Source organism: Myotis nattereri, assembly GCF_964212035.1.
Source record: "Myotis nattereri genome assembly, chromosome: 7".
Classification (NCBI taxonomy): domain Eukaryota; kingdom Metazoa; phylum Chordata; class Mammalia; order Chiroptera; family Vespertilionidae; genus Myotis; species Myotis nattereri.
In genome coordinates, this window is record NC_138082.1 from 8,898,273 (window position 1) to 8,920,867 (window position 22,595).

General features: G+C 37.4%; 1 protein-coding gene across 1 annotated transcript; it reads left to right on the forward strand.

The window, feature by feature from the left end:
- On the forward strand, positions 1 to 21,755 carry SGO2 (shugoshin 2). The gene is made up of 9 exons (XM_081096327.1): positions 1 to 67; positions 2,598 to 2,732; positions 5,453 to 5,628; positions 6,440 to 6,517; positions 9,597 to 9,682; positions 11,558 to 11,787; positions 12,995 to 16,177; positions 18,150 to 18,297; positions 21,100 to 21,755. The coding sequence occupies exons 2-9, from the start codon at positions 2,600 to 2,602 to the stop codon at positions 21,113 to 21,115; spliced, it is 4,050 nt and encodes a 1,349-aa protein (XP_080952453.1). The 5' UTR covers positions 1 to 67; positions 2,598 to 2,599; the 3' UTR covers positions 21,116 to 21,755.
- Positions 21,756 to 22,595: the final 840 nt, after the last annotated feature.

Sequence of the window (22,595 nt, forward strand, 5' to 3'; positions counted from 1 at the left end):
GAACCGGAGCCTCGGCCGCGGCGCGCAGCTCCGGGAGCGGGCTGGTGCCCCTCACTCTGAAGGAGCGGTAAGTCGGCGGCCTGTGGCTTTCGGGCCGGCGGTCCATTGTGGCGGGATCCGTGTCTTTCCCGGGCGGAACCTCCCGGCCTCGTTCTCGGGCGTCTTGGGTCCGCCGAGCCCCGCGACCCGCGCTCATCACGCCCACCCTCCGCCCTGGCCCCTGCACCCTTCGTCCGGCTTGTTAGAGGACGGGGGCGGGGGCGCCTAGTTTGCATCTAAATCGCGGCCTCTGGTCCCCGGGATGTGAACGCCCGGCGGGGGCGGGGGGCGAGCCGCCAGGTAGGAGGTCAGCTCGCTGCAGGAGGGGCTCTCTCTCTAGGCGGCCGCTCCGCTCCGTGATGGTGGGAGGGTCTCGCCCGTGGGTTCTCTAAGGAGCCCCCTCCTTGGGGCGCCGCGTAGAAGGGAGGCTAGTGCAGGCGGAGGGAGGGAGCCTGGGAGCACCCAGGACTGGAACTGAGGGTGAGGCCCAGGGAGTGTTTCGGCAGGGAACCGGGGCGAGGACTTCTGTATGCGGGATCCCATTCGGGGAAGCTGGGCGTGGAGAGGAGCGTTCCTGATTGAGGGGTCAGCTGAGATGCTGGCCAGACCAGAGCCGCAGAGGAACAACCGTTAGGTGATGGCCAGGCGAGAGACGAGGCTAGAGGTTTTGATGGGTTGCGAGTTCCAGAGGACTCTGCGGGTTGGACAAGGGTGAGATAGGGGGACTGTTCATTCCCCGTGACTGCTGTAAAACACCACCGCCCACTGGGTGGCTTAAAGCAGGAGAAACTATGTTCTCGCAGCTCTGGAGGCCGGAAGTCCAAACACTGAGTGCCACGGAGCTGCACTCGAGCTGTCTGCAGGGCTGCGCCCCTCTGGAGGCCCTAAGGGAGGCATTCCTCATCTCTTCCGGGGTCTGGTGTCCGCCTGCCAGCCTCTGCCCCTCTCCTGTGCGGATACTCACGGTGGCGTCCGGGGGGCCTGGCTGGATACTCCGGGGCAATCTCCCATCACAAGATGCGCAGTGACCCTGTAAAGACCCCTGTTCCACATTGGGTTCAGAATGACGTGGATTAGGACCTGATCGCTTTGGGGGACCATTTTCCACCCCACCGCAGGACCAAATGAGGGACGGGCGGACCTGGAGGGGGGCTAGGGTGAGGGGGGTGAGAGTGGCCTGGGAGTCTGGGGATTCTTGTGGTGGCTGACGTGCAGGGCATAGTGAGGTGAGTCCTGTGGACTCGGTAGGTAGATAGTGGTGGACAGGCTGAGTATTGGGGGGTTAGACAGGTGGGGGTGGCAGCGTGTCTTCTCTGCAGGTGGAGACAAGGAGGCTTGGGGAAGGGGAGGGGGGACTTGGGAGGTTGGTCTTGTTCAAGTAGGTTGCTCAACGTCAACTGTATTTTCTACGTAAAACTTTTTCAGATCCTTTTCCCTGGACCAGGCAGAGTTAATCACAGTCTGTGCCATTGTGTATTATATCCATCATTCTTGTCATGATGTGAATATCTTCTTGCTAATCAAATAGGCCATAACTCTAATAGACAAGTTTAAATTTCCTGCCTACTCCTCCCCCAAATACGATTAGGCATATCTCTTCTGTGCACATCTCTAAGGTTACACTACATACATTGTAAAGGGTGTCCCAAAATTCACGCAAGAAGTAATTTTGATAGAAAACACAGGTTTATAATTAAAAATTGTAAATTTTTTATTGATTCATAAAGTATACAGAATAGGGTTATGTATGGACTAGCATACATAAAAACTGGATTATCATGTCGCGATAGCGAGCACCATTAACTGTTATTGCCTCAGCAGTTGCATTTTTTAAGAAGAATGGTCCGATGATGCCTCCAGCCCCAAATCCGCACCAAACAGTGACACGGTGTGGATGCATTTGTTTCTCAACAATCACTCGTGGATTTTCTGAACCCCAAATGCGACAATTTTGTGGATTAACCAAGCCATCAAGATGAAAATGAGCCTCATTGAAATTCAGCCACATTGATGCAAAACAGTCGTGGAAAATTTCAACAAAAGAGTGCGTATGTGCCAGCAAAGCCATGGAGGCCATTTACCCGATATGCTATTCCATACATAACCCTATACTGTATATGTTATGAATCAATAAAAAATTTACAATTTTTAATTATAAGCCTATGTTTTCTATCACAATTACTTCTTGCGTGAATTTTGGGACACCCTTTACTAATATCAAAGAGTGCTTATACCTACATTAGATTATGCATTCCATATTCTACATTCTTATACAGCCATGTCCTGTGTTCTCTCTCCAGCCTAGCCTGGCTCCTGGCATGGCGATAAAATAATACAGGTTTAAATGAAAAACAGTCACTTATCTTTTTTTTGGATTCTACTTTAAACCACTTTCAATTACATTCATACTTTGCAGGATTATAGAAGGGGTTTTATTGATACGTATGTACAGACAAATTATATCATTTGTCATGATTGTTACTTTTTAGAATGTATCAGTTACTCAAATCTTTTATTAATCAATACTATGATTTCCTTCCTTTTCTCTTTTGCTTCAGTGATGGATTATCAAGTAACAGAAATGGGATCACTTTTCCCCTCAGGAATTAAGAGGCATGTGAAAGACAAAAGAATGTCAAAGGCTGCTAAGTTGAATGTTTCTCTTGCCTCCAAAATCAAAACAAAAATAATAAGTAAGTGCCATTGGTTGTACATATACTCACGTTTTTACTTTTCCCTGGAGAATTGATGAGTGTTTTTTTATTTTATTTTATATTTTATCAAGTATAGAAAATGACTGTTTTTGTTAACTGATGCTTTTCTTTCCTTTTAGTCCTTTCTGTTTCCTTCAACTCCTACTAGTTGAATGGTTGTGATGATTTTCCCCCAGTGGTGGCAGCTGAATTTTCAGCAGTGAGCTTGGTGCAGCCTAAGGCAGCTACCTCCTACATGGCAAGGAAAATACCAATGCGCCATTCCTGGAAAATATCTTAAAAAGTGGTAGATCGTTATGGTGTGCTGTACCAGTTGGCTGATGGGTCATCTAGAGGGTTTGGCCCACATGGGCTGCTGTAGTGGGTGATCTTATATAGCCAAAGCTCATTAGGAGGGCACTGAGACCTTTAGAGATGGGTCTCATGGATTCTGGAATTAGGGTGTCAGAAGGGCAAAAAAAGAAAAAAGAAAGAAAGAAATGGGGAAACTCCGCAAGATAAATTTTTAATGCTCTTGAAAATTGTCTCAATGGGTCATACCCACCTTAGCGGGAGTGGGGAAGGCACTTCCACGGGTAACTGTGCCTGGGAAAGAGCCAAACCTTCTGAGTATCTTCCAGTCATAATGCTGCTCCTACCCAGGTGTCTTGGGCCATGTGTTGTGTTAGACCACCTCCTCTAGAGGCTATTTCCTGCTCTCTGGCAGGACCGTTGCACACCCGCTGCTAAGAAGGAATGTACTGACTTTGAGGCCTGCAGCAGGAAAAGGTTATTATCCTTTGGCTGTGGCGTCCCACTGGTTCTAGTTTGTTTCCGTTGCTGTGTCAGAGGTGGCTGTTGGAAACTGCTTTCTCAGTGCCAAAGATAAAGTATTTCTTTTGCCGGGAGCTGGTCCATCCTTGCTGTTTCAAGGGACCTGGCATATATGGCATACTGTTCTTAATATGTTTGCTCACCTTCTTGGCACTATGTGTTTGAACCAAGGTCACCTCTCTGAGAAAGGTTGTTTCCCCAAGTAGGGATTTTCCCCTGAAGTTAGGGAGGGGATAAAACCCCTTAACTAAGTGCCAGGCAGGTAATTAATCACTTTAACTATGAACAATCATGCTTAAGCTACATAATCTTTACTCCCTGGAATGGAGATAAGAAACACCCTAACCTTGGGAATAGAGATTGATAGGATTGGAATCAACTGGTATAAATACAGATGTAACAAGACAACAGGACACAGAACCTAGACATAGAACCTAGATACAGAACCTAGACACAGAACCTAGACACAGAACCTACACAGAACCTAGAGACAGAAGAACTTCGCTGGGAGAACATGGCAAAAGATCCTGGACAGAAACTGGAGACAGAACCTAGAGACAGAACCTAGCGAGAGAACCTGGCTGAAGAACCTAGAGACAGAACCTGGCTACAGAACCTGGATAGAACATGGCAAGAGAACCTGACTAGAACCTGGTGGCTGAACCTGGCTGGAGAACCTGGACAGAACCTGGCTGGAGAACCTAGCGAGGGAACATGGCTACAGAACCTGGCTGGAGAACATGGCTGGAGAACCTAGCAAGAGAACATGGACACAGAACCTGGCTGGAGATCCTAACCAGAACTTCGCTGGAGATCCTGACCAGAACTTGGCTGGAGATCCTGGCTAGGCTGCTGATAACTGAACGCTGTCTCCGTGTCATTCTTTCTTCGCCGACTCCGTCCACACCTTTGGGGACCCCTGGACCTGCTGGGGCTGGACCCCAGCATTCTTTGGACTCTGTTTTTTAGATTCCCAGACTTTCCCTGAGTATTTTTAAAATATTATTTTAAATATTTTTACATATATACATTTTTATTCAGTGGCATGTAAATCAAAATTATGAAGATAAGAGTATGCTCTAAGTGTACACAGGGAGCACACTATATTTAAGGTGAGATTTACCAAGGAATTCATAATTAAATTTCTTTCCTTACAACGGGAAAGCCTTTCTGACTTAAATTATGTTTATACAGTGCTTGTAAAGAGAGGGGTTTGGTTTAGATTGTAGTAGATGCCTGCATATACGAGGGAGGATATTTGGGATGGAGGTAGAATATCCCATAGGGTTTAGGTGATCTATCCAACATTGTAGTAAGTATCCCACAAGGTGTAGGTGATTATCCAACATTGTAGTAAGTATGCTCCCTTTCACTCAAGGTTTTGAAAAATGGACTTTGGGAGCATTAACTAATGTGTTCAATTCTGGAGACACAGAAACTGGCTTTAAAATTTTCGCACACTGGCCACCCTAGTTTCTATGGGACATCTCCAGTTAGAGCTGCAGGATCAGCTTCTCCATTCTACTTCCTAGTGAAAGGCAAAAGGAAGGTAGGGCAGCAGGTATCAAGATTCAGTGTTTGTGGCTGATCTCATTATCTAGAATGCTGTGTCTGTAGAAGAGCCCTCTGTTTCCTAACTCTGTATCCACAGACATTCTGCCTTTCTCATGCCTTTTATTCATCACCTAGACGGCTTTTATTTCTTCAGTTCCAAACTCTAAGTACATTTTTTTCAAAACTACCTCTGTATTGTCAGTCTCTTCTTTTCCAACCTTCAGTTAAAACTTATAAAGTGAAATGCATTTTATCTAAAAGAATTTTATTAAGGAATATGAAAAATTGTTAAGGTATATGTTCAATATTAATTATTAAAAATTTTTTTACAGATAATTCTTCTATTTTCAAAATATCTTTAAAGCACAACAACAGGGCATTAGCTCAGGCTCTTAGTAGAGAAAAAGAGAATTCTCGAAGAATTGCAACTGAAAAGATGTTATTACAAAAAGAAGTGGAGAAATTGAATTTTGAGAACACATTTCTTCGCCTAAAGCTAAATAATTTGGTATGGAAACTATATTATGTTTGAATTCTAAATTGTAACTAAAAATCTTAACTATATTACTATAGAAGCTCAAGATATGTTTTTCAAACCTCCAATTATTATGAAAAGTTATTGAAAGAGCATACATTGCTCATGGGCAAACTGTAATAAAATAGGTGTCTTAAGTCTGCATTCTAAATATTTACTTGTGGCTCTGCACACCAGCGTAACACCTTGATTAATCTTTGATTGCTTATCATAAGCAAAGCTTTGTGCATTACTAATTCCTCCGGTGAATGGGAAGGAGGGGAGTTCACAGAGTATTAGTATTCTCCTCTAGCCCCAGTGTTTCCCTGACTTTAAGCCAAAAAGAATGAATATTGTAGTCATTGCTTTTCCTTCCAATTTGCAACTCTGTCCATAGACAGGGTAGTAAGTTCCAATGATCACCTAGGCTGCAACTGTAGATCTAACTATAAAATAAGTAGAAATTAATTTAAAAATGGGAAAATTACCTACTACTGTTGAGGGTTAAATTCCTGTGACTGACCAACTATGTTTACTTGCCATATAATGTATTATTAGAAGATAGAAAAATGTTTGTAGAAAAATTTATGATTGATAGTTCAAAAGCATTCAAAATGTGTGTCTACTTGAACTATACAGTATAGTACCTTTTTAGCTCAATGTAATCTCAATTTTTAGTCCAATGTTATCTCTGTTATTTTTTAAGTCTTCTCAGCTGATTGTATTCATAAATGTATGATTTAATAAACTCCAAATCTTAATTGTTTAAAAGGGGTCCTTTTTTTTTTTTTTTTTACTTATACAGAATAAGAAGCTTATAGAAATAGAAGCACATTTGAACAATAGTTTGATAACTGCAATTGAAATGAGCAATTTTTCTGAGGTAAGTAGAATTGTGTGTAAGTGGTGCAGTTTTTTAGCATTACTGAGAATAGTTGAGGTTAGTTAAGTAGCATCAAGATTAGAGATTCATATCCTAAACTTTGTGCAAAGGAATGATAATATTAATGGGCTAACAGAACATTATCATTTGGTATAATTGGTTATTGTAATTTTTACATAAAATTTAGTTTTGATTAAAAGTAACACAGGATTGGATAGCTCAGTGGAACCTAATAGCCCTTAAACACACTAGAAAGCATGAAAGACAATAGTAGAAAGGTAGTATTTCAAACTAGGAAAGAATTTGTGTTATTAAAAAAAGATGGCCATAACCGGTTTGGCTCAGTGGATAGAGCGTCGGCCTGCGGACTGAAAGGTCCCAGGTTCGATTCCGGTCAAGGGCATATACCTTGATTGCGGGCACATCATCAGTAGGGGTTGTGCAGGAGGCAGCTGATGGATGTTTCTCTCTCATCGATGTTTCTAACTCTCTGTCCCTTTCCCTTCCTCTCTGTAAAATATCAATACAATATATTAAAAAAAAAAAAAAAAAAAGATGGACAGGAGGCTCTCCTCTCAGGAGCTTACCTGAGCCTTTTCCTCCCTCCTCCTTCTCCCCCAGGTGCATTACTTTTACCCTTCTCTCTCCTAAGCTCCCAGGGCCCATCCTTCACCTCTGTAACTTCTACCTCTGTAACTTCCTAAATGAACTTTCTCTAAGATTTGGAAAATTAAAAAGATGGACATAATTGAAAAACAATAGAAGAAAAAAGAGGAAGATTGTACTCTATACCATTCTCTAAAATAAATTCTAGATGGATTTAAATGTAAAAAAAGGAAGTCATATAAAAATGAGAAGAAATTACAAATGAATTCACATAGGTAGGAGAGGCCTTTCTATACCTAAAACAAACCATAAAGGAAGTTATTAATGGACTTTCTAAAAAAAACAAACAAACAAAAAAACAAAAACAAAACTTAGAAACCTAAAAATCATAAAAATAAAAGGTAAATTACAGACTAGGAAAATTAAACATATGGCAGAAAAGCTCTAATGTAAATAGTTTAAAATCTTTTATAATCTAGCACAAGGAAAATAAAATAATTTCAGGAAGGGAGTGACATTTACTTAATTATCTAAATAGGAAAAATAACTTTTGAAGGGATAACTAATGAGAAGGCAAAATATATATGGTACGTAAACTGAAGAAAGGTCAGTGAAGCCCCAATTGTAGGTAAATTTCTTACTAGCTTCTGCAGGCAGGTTAGTGCTTCAGGGGGTAGCGTTTTAAATGGGATTGCCAATATTTAGATCCTAGCTCTGCTACTTCCTGATTCTGTGACCTTGGCCTTAAAGTCTTTCCACCCCAGTGTCCTCATCTACATGGTATGAATAATGGGGAGTTAGTGTAAGAATTAAATGTGCCTAGCATGTATTCTTTCAATAGGATGAGTGCAATAAATGTTAGCTATCATTACTTTTTAACTTTCTGCAAATCTGTCCTTTAAAAACTGTTAAAGTAATTTAGAAATCTCTTAAGTGCATTGTCTTTGTGGTAAGAAGATATGAACTCTTTCAACCTATGTGGTCAATGTGTAGCTCCTTTGTCAGAATCTTTTATAAAAGCTAGCCAAAGAAAAGGTACTTTATTGTCTAATGTAATCCACATTTGGATGCAGAAAGGATTTGTTCTTAACAAATGAGTGGAAGTCCAAAGTCCCCATGTGTCCTTCACTGATATTGCTGCAGGGGAGGAGGTCTGTACTCATTGCCACCAGATGTCCCAGCTCTCCCCTTGGCCTTTTCTGATAGTACTCCTGGTTTGGAGAAAAGTTGCCTTAGTATATAGCCTGGTGAGTGTGGAAGTCTAGACTCCCCATTTGGCATTTGCATCTTGTCCAAAATTACTTGACCAAATGTATGTGTATCTATTTCTGAACTCTGTTCTATTTCATTGACCTATTTGTCTGTTTTATATTTTGTATTTAAGTATATTTGTCTGTTTTTATGCTAATACTATATTGTCTCAATTACCACAGCCCTTCAACTTTGTTCTTTTTTAAAGTTGTTTTGGCTATTGTAGGTCCTTTGCATTTCCATGTGAATTTTGAAATTAGGTTGTCAGTTGGTCCATACCCATTTATATTGCAGGTTAGCACTGTACTAAGAAAACATGTTTGTATGTTGCCTAATTTTATGGTCTTTATCAAATAATTAAAACATGTCCAGAAAGCATGTGAAAATTTAGCAAATATAGAGAAGCAAAAATTTAAAAGCTACATTAAAATCACCCAGGCTTTGAATTTTAAAAGACCATTTAAGAATATCCTCCTATATAGTAAAAGTTAATATGTAAATTGACTGAAGGGTGGAACGACCGGTTGCTATATGATGTGCACTGATCACCAGGGGGCAGACTTTCAACACAGAAGCTGCCCACAGGGGGAGTGCCACTCATCCAGAAGCCGGGCTCACAGCTGGTGAGCGCAGTGGCGGTGGTGGGAGCCTCTCTAAGTTGTCAGTCGGACATCCCCTGAGGCTCCCAGACTGCAAGAGGGCGCAGGCTGGGCTGAGGGACCCTCCAAGTGCACGAATTTCATGCAACAGGCCTCTAGTATATTATATCCAGTAATACATTACTTAATACATATGTAGACACAAGCATATTTCATATACAGTTGACCTCTGAACAGTGTGGCGTTAAGGATGCCAACCCCCACATAGTCAAAATCCACATATCAGTTAAGTTGGCTCTTTACCCAACCACAAATCCAAAACTATGTATATGTAAAAGACATCGTATTTGTGTGGCTATGCACTGTGTATCCATATGTATAGAAGAAAGTTTGGGAAGTTATATGCCAAAATGTTAGTAGTGATTCTCTTTGGATGACATGATTATGGATGAACTGTGTTTAACCTTATCACATTATTCTCATTGAACTATTAAAGACTAATGCAAGAATTGTTCCATTAGTACTGGTATTCTTGCATAATTTGATGTTTTAATAACGAACATGATTTAATGAGATTAGAAATTTTGTTCTTTTTTATTTTATGTATTTTTCCCCCAAAATAGTTCCATCAGAGTCCCTTTCTACTGCCAGCCAGCAAGAATAAACGGGTTAGTAAACAGTGCATGTCGATGCGTCTTCCATTTGCAAGGTAATTGCTTCAAAACTTGGTTAAATATTAGCCTGCACACCTCTAAGTGGACTTTGAAAGTTTTATTTGTTTCACTTCCTTGAAACATAGAAAAACATTTAAAAATTAATAATGAAATACTTGGTAAAATTGTACCAGCAAAAGAAATTGAAGACATAATATAATAGAATTTAGTTTTATATTTTGAAATAATATTCAGCTTTCCCATAGATTCTAGAGAAGAAAGAGGCACAGATGGACCTTTAGTTACATGAGTTTAAGTACATTGATTCAGAGTACTTAGATTTGTATATAACACAATAATTTTGTATGTCTTATATAATGTTTGAGTTTTATCAACCTGTGGTTGCCTACTATGGTAGGAAAGAGATGGTCTGTGAGTCTTGCTCAGATTGTGTCTTCAGGGCTCTGAGGAAACTTACCCTTATTCAGTAACTAAGTTGTATTTATTAACCCCCTTTCCCTACGGTTACTACTTTCCGTGTCCTTTTAAGAAACTCTTTACTAATCGGAAGGTCATGCTGTGTTCTGTTTTTTTAAGCTGTATTATTTCCCTTTCACATTTAGATCTTCAGTCTACCTAGAATTTGAGGTATAGTGAAGGAAGAGTCATAGTTTATTTTTTCATGTGGAAATCCTACTGACCTACACCATTTATTTAGAAAAGACCGTCTTTTTCCCCACCTCACTGCAGTATCATCTGTTTCATAAGTCAGGTGACCTGATGTGTATGCATCTGTTTCTGAACTCACTGTTCTAAGCCTTGGTATTTGATAATATGAATCTCCATTTCATTTATTTATGTTTTTGATCATGAATATTCTCTTGGCTGTTCTTGACCCTTTGCATATCCATGTGCATTTTAGAATCAACTTGTCCATTTACATAATGCATGTGTACACATACATATTTGATTGGGATTAAAAAATTCATCACATTAATAGGAAAAAAAGAGAAAGGTATCTTTTCAATAGTGACAGAAAAGGCATTTGATAAAATTCAATAGCCATTTATGAAAAACCTTTCAGCAGACTAGGAGTACAAGGAAACTTCTTTAAGTTGATAAGGAAAATCTGCAAAACTCAAGAGCAAGCATGTTAAATAATGGGAACACAATAAGAATGTTGTAACTTTCTCCTAAAGCCACAAACTATATGTAAACCCAGGGCTTCTACTAGGTACATATCCACTAGAAATGTGTGTATACATTTCAAAAAGCATATAAATAGCAGCACTATTTATAATAGAACAAAACTAGGTAATATCACTTATTTGGGTTCATTTGCTGGCTCCCCTCCCACTTTCCTTGATGTTACTCTTCATTCTTTTAATTCAAGAAGGTCAGTTCAACAATATATTTCTGTGGATTTCTGTGTCCCTTCCACTCCCATAGATTTAAGTACTGTAGAATATGGCTTCAGTTTACATGGATGTTTTTGGAAATAACAAACTTCATCTCACACATAACTTTTTATACAATTGTACTTGTTTGAAACCAGAGGAAGAGTTTTGGGTATTCCATATAATTTAAGGAAAACTGTAAATATTATATACAAGTGTTTAAAAGTATGCCTGGACTTTATTTATTTCATTATTATTACCCTAATAGCCTAACCAGTGATTATATCAGTTATCTCCTTTTGGGGCCACTGGAGTTATGAAGATAAGCATTCTTGTTTTACTCCAAGTTCTGTATTATTAGATACTACCTACTTCCTACCTATACTTGTCTTCATTGAACACAAAAAGGTACCCAGAGGGGGTGGGCGGAGGTTGTGGTTGGTTCTTAAATAAATAGATTATAGAAAGAAATGTCTGTCATTTTCTAATTTTTGTAAAATGCAAAATTTTTCATTCATTCCCACTTGCCTTTAGAGTTCCATTAACTTCAAATGATGATGATGATGATGAAGATAAAGAGAAAATGCAACATGACAACAACTTTATATCAAAGACATCATCTGATGTTCCTACTTTGGTATCAACAAGACAGTCTTTATCAGCTCAGTATAATTTGGAGTTATGTCTTAAAGAAAATAATCAAAATGTGTGTTGTTTAGATGATTCAGAACAGATTTCTTCTATTATTGATATACTTCCTAAAGGTGAGATTTTTTTTTTAATTCTCATTTTGAGTATCAGTATTAAATAGTACACTCATCACATTTTCTTCTTGATAGCCGTAGTATGTAAACTGTTAATAAGTTAAATCTCTAATGTTACAGATTTGCTAACTTCTACCATTTTAAAATGCAATGAAAATTTTCATTTAAAAGCCAGTATGCTGACAAATGTCAGCTCCACATTGGTCTGATACTGTTACTCTGGAAACAATATTTAGAAATGAGCTGGCCTAAAGAGCTTTTCTTAACATCTTAGCTTATGAATGGAAAGATACCATATTAGTTTCACATATTTTCATTTTCTCCTGTTCATAAATATGAAAATTGGGGGCCTAGATAGGAGTAGTGACTTTTACAAAATCATAACCAATTAATAGTAAAGCAAAAACTTGAGTGTGCATAATGGTTGAGCAAGAGAAAATGATGACACATTTTATTTAGATGCTATTTCAAAATAATTGTGTGGTGTAGTCTGGTTTATGTATTTGCCATAGAGTTTCCAATTGATATGTTGAATTTAGACCTTAGAATTACGTTTCCTTTCTAAAAATTTATATTTGTACATTCCATATATAATTTATAGGAACTAGCTTTCTGCTGATAGCCTTCTGATAGTAGTTCTTATTAGAGTTATCATTGTTATTTGGGGTCATTTGCTGGTCCCCTCCACTTTAGAAATATATATATTAATGGCTCTACTATTGGGGCCAAGGCAGAGTGAATTCTCAGTATCTATTTTTCATTGATACATATGTAAAATGTGACTTAGGACTACTCTCATCATTTCTACTTTATTTATTTATTTTTTATTTTTTTAAAATATATTTTATTGATTTTTTACAGAGAGGAAGGGAGAGAGATAGAGAGTTAGAAACATCGATGAGAGAGAAACATCGATCAGCTGCCTCCTGCACATCTCCCACTGGGGATGTGCCCACAACCCAGGTACATGCCCTTGACCGGAATCGAACCCGGGACCTTTCAGTCCGCAGGCCGACGCTCTGTCCACTGAGCCAAACCGGTTTCGGCTCTACTTTATTTTTTAATCAGCATAGATTCTTTATAAGTAGTTGAACAGAACACATGGTTAGAAATCCTCTGTAAAACAGCTTGATTTCTAATCTAATTTGTTTAAAATTATAAACCTGTCATTACATATTTCTGAATTTTGTTTCCCTTTATTCTATAGAGAACTGTTCCCACTCTGAACAAAGTTCCAAGAGTTCTCTAATGAGTGAAATGAAAAATTCCCAGCCTATCAGTCACAAAAAGGAGATACCATCTTTTAATAACATAACTAAAAGGAAAAAGCTTGCATCATTTCTGGAATCAAATAATCCTTGTCCAGACAATCCTTACATGACAGATTTAAATCAAGAAGGGATTTTAAGCTCAGAATTAAATGGGAATAATAACATAAATGATCATACTAATGAAAGAAATATTAAAATGCAAAGAAACACACAGTGCCTTCCTGACTCATCTGAGTCTGCAAGTGAACCTGCTACAGAATGCATGAATCAAGTTCAGGGTAATGATGACTTTCAGGAGCAGAAAACTGTGTATGATACTGACATGGATTTAACTGCTACTGAAGTAGTAAGCCAAATTGTTACAGTTTCAAAAGGCACTAAAAATAAAAGAAATAATAAACCAAATGACTGTGCAACCAAAACTTTCAGGAAAGTGAAAGATTCAAGCTCTGAAAAAAAGAGGGAAAGATCAAAGAGACAAATTAAAAATAGTTCAGAAATGAATGTTGAGGAAAAGATTGAAAATGAACCAGAAAAAAGACCTGTTGGCCTGAATGACAGTGGGGATTCAGAAGATCCAAATTCTATCTTCAGTACTGAACAACTGACTCAGTTGAACAAACTGAAGACAATAACCCTTCATAATGACTTTGATCAAGATGACAGACAAAGTACAGAGAATGGGAAGAAAAAGAAGAAGAAGAAGAAAAGAATACATGTTACAAATGAGCAAGAAGAAACATACTCTTTCTCCCAAAATTCTGATAAATTCCAGCAGGAGAGTAAACTTGACATGGATCTGACATCTCTAGCTTATGATAAAAATAAAGCTTCTAGACAGACATTTGTGATTCATAAGTTAGAAAAAGGTCACTTATTCCTAAATCAAAAGGATCAAGAAACCATTTCTGAAAACCTAGAAATCACAAATGAATTTCAAACAGCTGACCTTGCCACCAAACATAATGGAAATTTATGTGATTATGAGACACAAAATACGTTGGATTTGAAAAAGCATGTGACCGATGCACAATCTGCTCAGCAACATGAATCAAAAGTAATTAAGAAGCTTAGGCAGAAAGTAAATCGGAAGACAGAAATAATTTCTGAAATGAACCAAATACATGGGGATAATGATCAAGATGTGCATTGTCCAGAAAAGGGTAACTTTTCCATCCACACCCAAGCGGATAAAGAAATCATCTCTGGAAACCTAGAAGTTTCAAATGAGTTTCAAAAACCTGCTCTTCATACCAACAATAATGGGAGCCTATGCGGTTGTGAGCCCCAGAATGTGTTGGATTTACAAAAGCTGGTCACCGAAGCATTTCCTGTTCAGCAAAATAAATCAAAAGCTAGTAACCTTAGGCAGAGAGTAAACCGGAAGACAGTAGTAATTTCTGAAGTGAATCATTTATGTAAGGACAAAAATGTGTATTGCCCAGAAAATGGTAACCCTTTCTGCCTAACCCAGCAGAATAAAGAAATCATCCCTGAAAACCTAGACGACGCAAGTGAGTTTCAGACACCTGCCCTTTCTACCAAAGTTGATAGAAACCTGTCTGATTGTGAGACTCAAAATATTTTGGAAGTGAAAAAGCATGCCAATGATATGCAAACTGCTGGTCAAAAGGAATCAAAAATAGATAAGCTTAGGAAAAAGGTATGTCGGAAGACAGAAATAATTTCAGAAAACCTAGTACATGAGAATGATGACAAAGATACACATGACGCAGAAAAGGGTAACCTATTTTCTCTAACCCAGAAAGATAACAAAATCATTCCTGAAAACCTGGAAGACTCAAATGATTTTCAGATAGTTGATCCTTCTCCCAGAGGTAATAGGAATCTCTGTTGTGAGACTGGAAACCTCTACTGTGAAAAAAAGCAGGCTACTAAGATGCTACCTGCAAAGCCAAATGAATCCAAAATAAATAAGAGGCTTAGGGATAAAGGAAGTTGGAAGACAGAAATAATTTTAGAAACGAACCAAATAAGTGAGTTTAATAAAGGCGTGCATGACCCAGAAAATGGTAACCTTTTTTCCCCAACCCAAAGGGATAAAGAAACTATTTCTGTAAACCCAGAAGTCACAAATGAATTTCAATCAGCTTATCTTTCTACCAAAGATAATGGAAATTTATATGATTATGAGAAACTGAATATGTTGGATTTGAAAAGGTATGTAACTGATATACAACCTGCTCAACAAAATGTTTCAAAAATAATTAGGCAGAAAGTGAATCGGAAGACAGAAGTCATTTCGGAAGCATACCAGATAAATAGGGATAATGATAAAGATGTGCATGGCCAAGAAAGCTATACAAAAGATCTTGATTTTAAAGTACATGAATCTAAACAAAGACTTGAATGCCAAGGTATTATCAGTGGATATTGTATGGAAATCAATAGTAATGAAAAGGAAAATGGTGAGCAAATTTCAAATCCTTACAAACAAAAAAAGCACGGGAAAGAATCATCAGGCAAGACAAAGAATATTTTGGCAAAAAATAAATCTATTTTTCAGTTAACAGATTGTTCACAGACATCTGTCTCCTTAGGATCAGATTTAAAACAAGTTGCTAATGAAGCACATTCTGATTCTAGTAACCAAATGGGAGCACATAAGAATCCGAAGCAAAGCACTACAACTTTTAATAAAAAAAGTGATATCCCCTTTGCAGAAGTGATGAAAGGAGAGTGCCAGATCAAAAGAAGAAGTAAAATGACATCCAAATCAAAGAAAAGGAACACTTTAATAGATCCTTCTCCAGATAGCCATGAAGTAATGCACATAATATCTGACACCAGTCAGAGAATGCCAGTTGGATCTGAACAAGCTGATGAACAAAATTTGGAAAATGAGAAAACTAAGCCAGACTTTTATACAAAGATATTTAATTCTTTATCTCAGATATATTCACCTAACGTACAAGATTCTTCTCATAACAATGTTCATGAGAGTGCAAGACCTTTGCGTAGTTCTTCTAGTAAAAATCTGATGATAAAGAAAAATGTCGCCCGGGAGAGCTCACCAGTCTGTGCAGTAAGTGATGTGCAGGAGGAGACGGCAGGGATGACGCTTCAAGTCACCCAGGGAACACAAAGATCAGGAGCAGGTAGGTCAGTGCCTGAAGTGATCAATTTTAAAAGCATATTTTTCCCCCACTTAACTGGTAAAGTATTTCTAGTTACTTTTATGGAGTTTAAAAACTAGCTTGATCCAAGAATTTAAAGAGAGCTTAGTACTTTGGAAAGATATTGGTGAGAATGTCTTGGACTTTATAACCTAAAAGACAGATTGGCTTTTCCCACAGAGTTGTCTGGTAATATCATTAGGCAGAGAATTTCCTGTTTCATATGTTTGAAGGAAATTGTGTGTTTTACATATATATTATAAGGAATTGTGCTGGATTGATTTTATCAATGACAATTGCAAGTTTGTTTAGCATGGGACTTTGATAACAGTATATATTTAATGTGATTAAAGCATTATTCTATGTGTTTTAGAGAAATAAAAATAAACAGTACCAACTCCCTTTCCTCAGAATAAATATATGTAAAAGTTACAAATGCAATGGTAAGTGCTTTACTAGATGCACACATATTATGCTAAGGGTTATAATGGGGAGTACTTTTGACTAAAGGAACTGGCAAAGACATATGAAATAGGTAGCATTTTAGGCCCTAAAGGATAGGTAGGATTTTTACCTTAAGGTTTACTTTTAATTTTCTCCCAGTTATTAAAATACCACTTACTACAGAAAATTGAAAGTAGAGAATCAGAAAATAATAGGAAAAACAATCACCTAGAACTGCAGTCAACATTCTAGCCTATGCATGCAGATTTGAATCTATGGGTTTTTCCTTAAAATCATTGTCTATAAAACATTACTTATATCACATTTCCCCCTTAACATTGAATTCTCCGGATGTTCCTTTATTATTAGAAATTTCGTAACATTAGACATTCCCATATCAATTAAAATTTTCTAGTGGGAGCCTAACATTTTACTACATGTGTGTGGAGCACAGCGATTTTTTCCAGTTTTATTAAGAAACAATTGATGTATAGCACTATAAATTTAAAGTGTACAGCATGATTTATACATGTTGTGAAATGATTACCACAGATGTAGCTAACATCCATCTTCTCAGAGATACATTGAAAAGAAAGAGAAAAAAATATTTTTTTCTCCTTGTTATGAGAACTCTGAGGGTTTACTCACTTGACTTTCTTATATATCATACAGCAGTGTTAACTATAGTTACATTACACCCCTAGTACTTACTTATCTGATAACTAGAAGTTTGACCATCTAATGCCAATGTCCCATCCTCCCTGCCTCTCCGCTGCCTCCTAACCACAAGTCTGACCTCTTTCTATGAGTCTGGGTTTTGTTTTTAAGATTCCACATATAAGTAAGATCATACAATATTTGGTTTTCTCTGTTTGACTTATTCCACTTAGCATAATGTCTTTAATGCCCATCTGTGTTGTCACAGTGGTAGGATTTCCTGTTTTTTTATCTGGGTGAATAATACTGCGTTTCATTTGTGGACCACAATTCTATCCATTCATCTATCCATGGACACAGGTTGTTTCCATGTCTATTGTAAATAATGCTGTTATGAACATGAGGGTGAGGACACTAGGATTTGATGGATGAGGCTATTCCAGGTAAAAGGAACACTGAAGCAAAGGTGCATAGTTATAGGACATGTTAGAGGACGAGAGCCATCTTTCATCTCTGTCTTCTTCATGGTGCCTTTCACAGAGTGGCCAGTGAATGGCATATGTTGAATGAATGCAGCAATTTGTGGAATTCTGTGAATAGTTGGACCATGAAGAATTTTTCTCAGCCTATAAGTGATTTCTGAATTACAATGTTGTGGACTACAACATTAAGGCTGGAGAAAAACTGATTTACAAATAATTGTAGTGCTACTATTATAATTAAAATTACAACTTGATTATTGTTAAGTTTAAAAATTTGCTATCAGTGATTTTTGCAAACCACTAAATAGCCCATTTCTATTTCCATATTTCTAAATGTTTATAAATATTTGTGAAAATAATATTCTTTTCAGGTGGTAGAACACTACAGGACTTGACAAATACCAATTTTGTTTCAAATAATACTGCTACATCTGAGAACAAGTCAGAAGATCTTATTTTAGAGCTGCCAAAACGAAGAAGGTGCACTCCTCTCAATTTGAAAGAGCCAAGTCTCAAAGAGTAAGTGTTTCAGTGAGGTTTGAGTGATTTCAGTGTGATATTATCAAATATACACTCTTTCAAAAATCCCTTCCTGAATTAGTATTTGAACACTTCTGAATATCAATAAAGTATATATTATTGATGTGTAACAACCACAGTATAATCTGAGTAAGATGTGAAGAAATGTCTTCTTTTATTCTTTGAACTGTTTTTATAAAAGATGTTGCCTATAATTTATAAAGCACTGTTTACATATTTGTTACTCCCCTTAATTTATTTTCTACCTTGTTCCCTAGAAGTGGTTTTCAAAGTGGTTTATGTGTCCTTTGGCCTCAAAGAATAATACTCTTTTTTTCCGCTTTTTTTAAACTTCAAACATATCTCAGCGAACAGAAATAGTACTTCCCCCATTTACCCATCCCTGAGGTTCACCAGTTATTAATACTTGACCATATTTACTTCATCTGTCTTTTTTGTTATGTATTTTTCAAGCAAATAATGATGTATACACTTCTGTGTATATCTCTAAAAAGTAAGACCTTCTTAAAGTTTTTAACAAAACTTGACAAAAATGATCACATCTAACAAATTGTCAATAATTCCTGTTATCTAATAGACAATTTTTATTCAAATTTTCTTGATTATCTCAAAACGGTTCAAATGCCTTTAATATGTGTTTTATTCAAAATTTCATTTTTAAAAAGGATTAATGAAGTAGCCTGTTTTATAGAACCTGATGATATTTAGGATATATTTTCAGAAGGAAGAGAAAAATATCCTTAAACTTTTCTTTCTTTTTTCTTTTTTTTAAACATATTTTATTGATTTTTAACAGAGAAGAAGGGAGAGGGATAGAGAGTTAGAAACATCGATGAGAGGAACACCGATCATCTGCCTCCTACACACTCCCTACTGGTATGTGCCTGCAACCAAGGTACATGCCCTTGGCCGGAATCGAACCTGGGACCCTTGAGTCCACAGGCCGACACTCTATCCACTGAGCCAAACCAGTTAGGGCAAATTTTTCTTTCTTTACACTTTTATTTTTATGTATTTGTTTTTATTTATTTCAGAGAGGAAGGGAGAGGGAGAGAGCAATAGAAACGTCAACAATGAGAGAGAATCATTGATCGGCTGCCTCCTGCATGCTGCACACTGGGATCAACCTACAACCTGGGCATGTGCCCCAACTGGGAATTGAACCATGACCTCCTGGTTCATAGGTCAACGTTCAACCACTGAGCCACTCAGGCCAGGCTCTGTCCAATCTTAGTGCTTGCTTCTTTTATGAAATAAAAGATATGATGGCTTTGATAGGCATTTTAAAACAGTAACCAGCACATGATCAATACAACATCCCCATGGCAGCTCTTTTGAAAGAATAAATTAGGTTCTATCTAATTACCCAAAATAAGGGTATCTTATTGGCTCTGAAGAGGAGTACAGAGGAGGGAAAGAAACCTTCCTTTTACCCATTATGCCTTCTAATTTGGGACCATGTGTTATGTATTTCATCCAAAAAACATATAAATAAATAACTCCACTTCTTGCAGCATTATATACTAGGTTAATAGATCAACCCTCTAAAGTAGAATTACTGGACAAAATATTAAAACAGAACAGACAAGCAAAATACTCCTTTAATGTATCTATTAGAGAAGTGAGAAAGCTCGGATTAGAGACGAAGCCAGGAAGGTAAGTGGAGCCAGAAACTGGCTTTTGCTTAAGACGGTTTGCCTAAGCATTGGATTCACAGCCTTATGGGCCTGGGGACAGAAGGCAGACTCTAGGATTTAGCTAAAATTAAGAGTCTAATAGTGGATCTCCCTTAGTAAAGTTGAGCTACTCTCGAATAAAAGAACAAACTAAAATTAACCTTCCCACCAGCTTTTTTTAAGCTCCAGGAAATAACTCTGGTACTGAATTGAGGAGTAAAAAATGTTCTAAGAATTCTTAACCAAAACCAAACACTCATGTATAGCAGCTGTAATTCACAATATCTGGAAGTCACAAAAAAACACCAAGCTGAGGATTTAGTATTAGCCCCTGACCTGTAGTGCCCCCTGTTGTCTATTAGAAGCAAATGCAAATATTTTCTAGAGGAGCCCTCCTTCATCTTAGTCCACCGGACATTTTCCACAGATTAAGCTGCAAGGGAAATGAAACAGCAGCTCACAGCAAACAACAACACACAAGGGAACAAGAGATTAGCAAAAGTAACTGATAGCAGAATCAGATACAGAATATACAATAAGAATGTTTAATGCTTCAATAAAGGAGACACTTGAAAATGAGTCAAGGTATTTAGTGATAAAAATTATAGAAAATCACCTACAGAATAATATAAAGATCACACATAGATTAAAGCCAAATAATATACATTTTAGGAGTGTAATATACAGATGGTTAAAAGTGTAAAGAAAAGCAAGGGAGAGATTGACACAATATAGGTTAGCGGTTACTTTGTGAGGGATTAGCGGGCTGTGATCAGAAAGGGACACACTGGAGGAGTCTGGGTATGGTAGTAATAGAAACAGGAGGTACGTATATCAGCATGTATTTAATTGTTTTAAAGTTATACATTTGCATATATGCTAAGGTTTGTAGTTAAAAGGAACTTATAGTAAAACATGTAATGTATAAAATCTGTTAATTAATATTTCTTAAATGTTACTTATAATTCCCACTATCGCAGAGAGTTTCAGAAATATGGCAAAGCTTAACATGCCACTAGTATGACACAGCAATTTTCTCCATGCTTCACAGCAAAAGCATTTGTTTTGTGTTGTTACTAATTTTCCCTTTTTTTCTACATTGCAGCAAAATGAGAAGATGAGGTGAATTTATGAATTCTGGCTTTTCTGAATTCCGAAATCATAATGAGTCAAAACAGGGATATAATTAGAAGAGGAAATACATGAAGTTTTTTTTTTTTCCTGCCTTTTCATCGAGTATTGATTTATCCATTTTTATGTTTATATATGTGCATAAAATAGCTATTTTGTAATATTAAATTGTATTACAAAATTTAAAGTCTTTTTGGTTATCCTATAACTTATATTCCTGCTCATTCACCTTTTTCATCGTAATAGATTTAACTAAACAATAGTTGTTAACCTTTTAACCAATAAAATGTATAATAAATACTTTTGCAGTGATTATCTTGCTGTATGTCAAGCGAACTTATTTAGTTTTGTTTTCAAATCATTTAATATATGTGAACACCTTTAAGATTGTAAAAGTCTCCTGCGCTGGTCAGTTTTCTCACCATTCTTTCATACTTTCAGAATACTTGATCCGTAATTACTTAGGTGTCAGGTTCTGTATTCTGTTTTGTGTAATCTGATGACTTGGCTGAGGGGTTAGGTTAACCTTTCAGGCTCTCTTGAATTTGGTTTTTATAACTGTATTTTAAAGATCACTTACTAGTGTAGTAAAAGTAATAAATCCTATTCATATCTGAGATCAATGAACATAGCTTATTGTATATTCAAATCACTAGTCCAATTCTACTCTGCCTAGATGGGAAAGTAGAGTATCTGACAAGTTACAGGGTGGGCCCAGAAGTCTGCATTTTTAGCAAACATTTTAGATAATTCTGGGGCAGATGTCCTAGTACCGAACTTTGAGAAAAACTGCTGTAGGAGTGCAGAGTCCCACAGAACTTACTCATAATGTCAACAATGTGGGTTGAATGGGGGCCAGAGGCTTTTTTTAAGGAACTGTTGGCACAGTGGTTAAGAGCTGGGTACCTTGGCAATCTTTGTTCCCTTTCCTATACTCCTGTTACTTATTACTCAGCCTTTGGACCTCCCAGTCATTCTCTGGGATTATATTTTTGTGCCTATTCCTTATTTCTTTTCTTTTTTAATTTTTTTTAAAGTATTACATATATCTCCTTTTCCTCTCATTGACCTCTCCCCAGCCGTTCCCACCCTCCCAGCACATGCCCTCACCCCCACCCCCCACTGTCAGTGTCCTTGGGTTATGCTTATATGCATGCATACAAGTCCTTTGGTTTATCTCTTACCCCGTCACCTCCCACCTTCCCTCATAGGTTGGACAGTCTGTTTGATGCTTCTATGTCTGGTTCTATTTTTATTCATCTGTTTATGTTCATTATATTCCACAAATGAGTGAGATCATGTGATATTTATCTTTCTCTGACTGTCTTATTTCACTTAGCATAATGCTCTCCAGGTCCACCCATGCTGTTGCAAATGGTAAGAATTCCTTTTTTTTTTTTTTTTTTTACAGCAGTGTAGTATTTCATTGTGTAGATGTACCACAGTTTTCTAATCCACTCACCTGCTGAT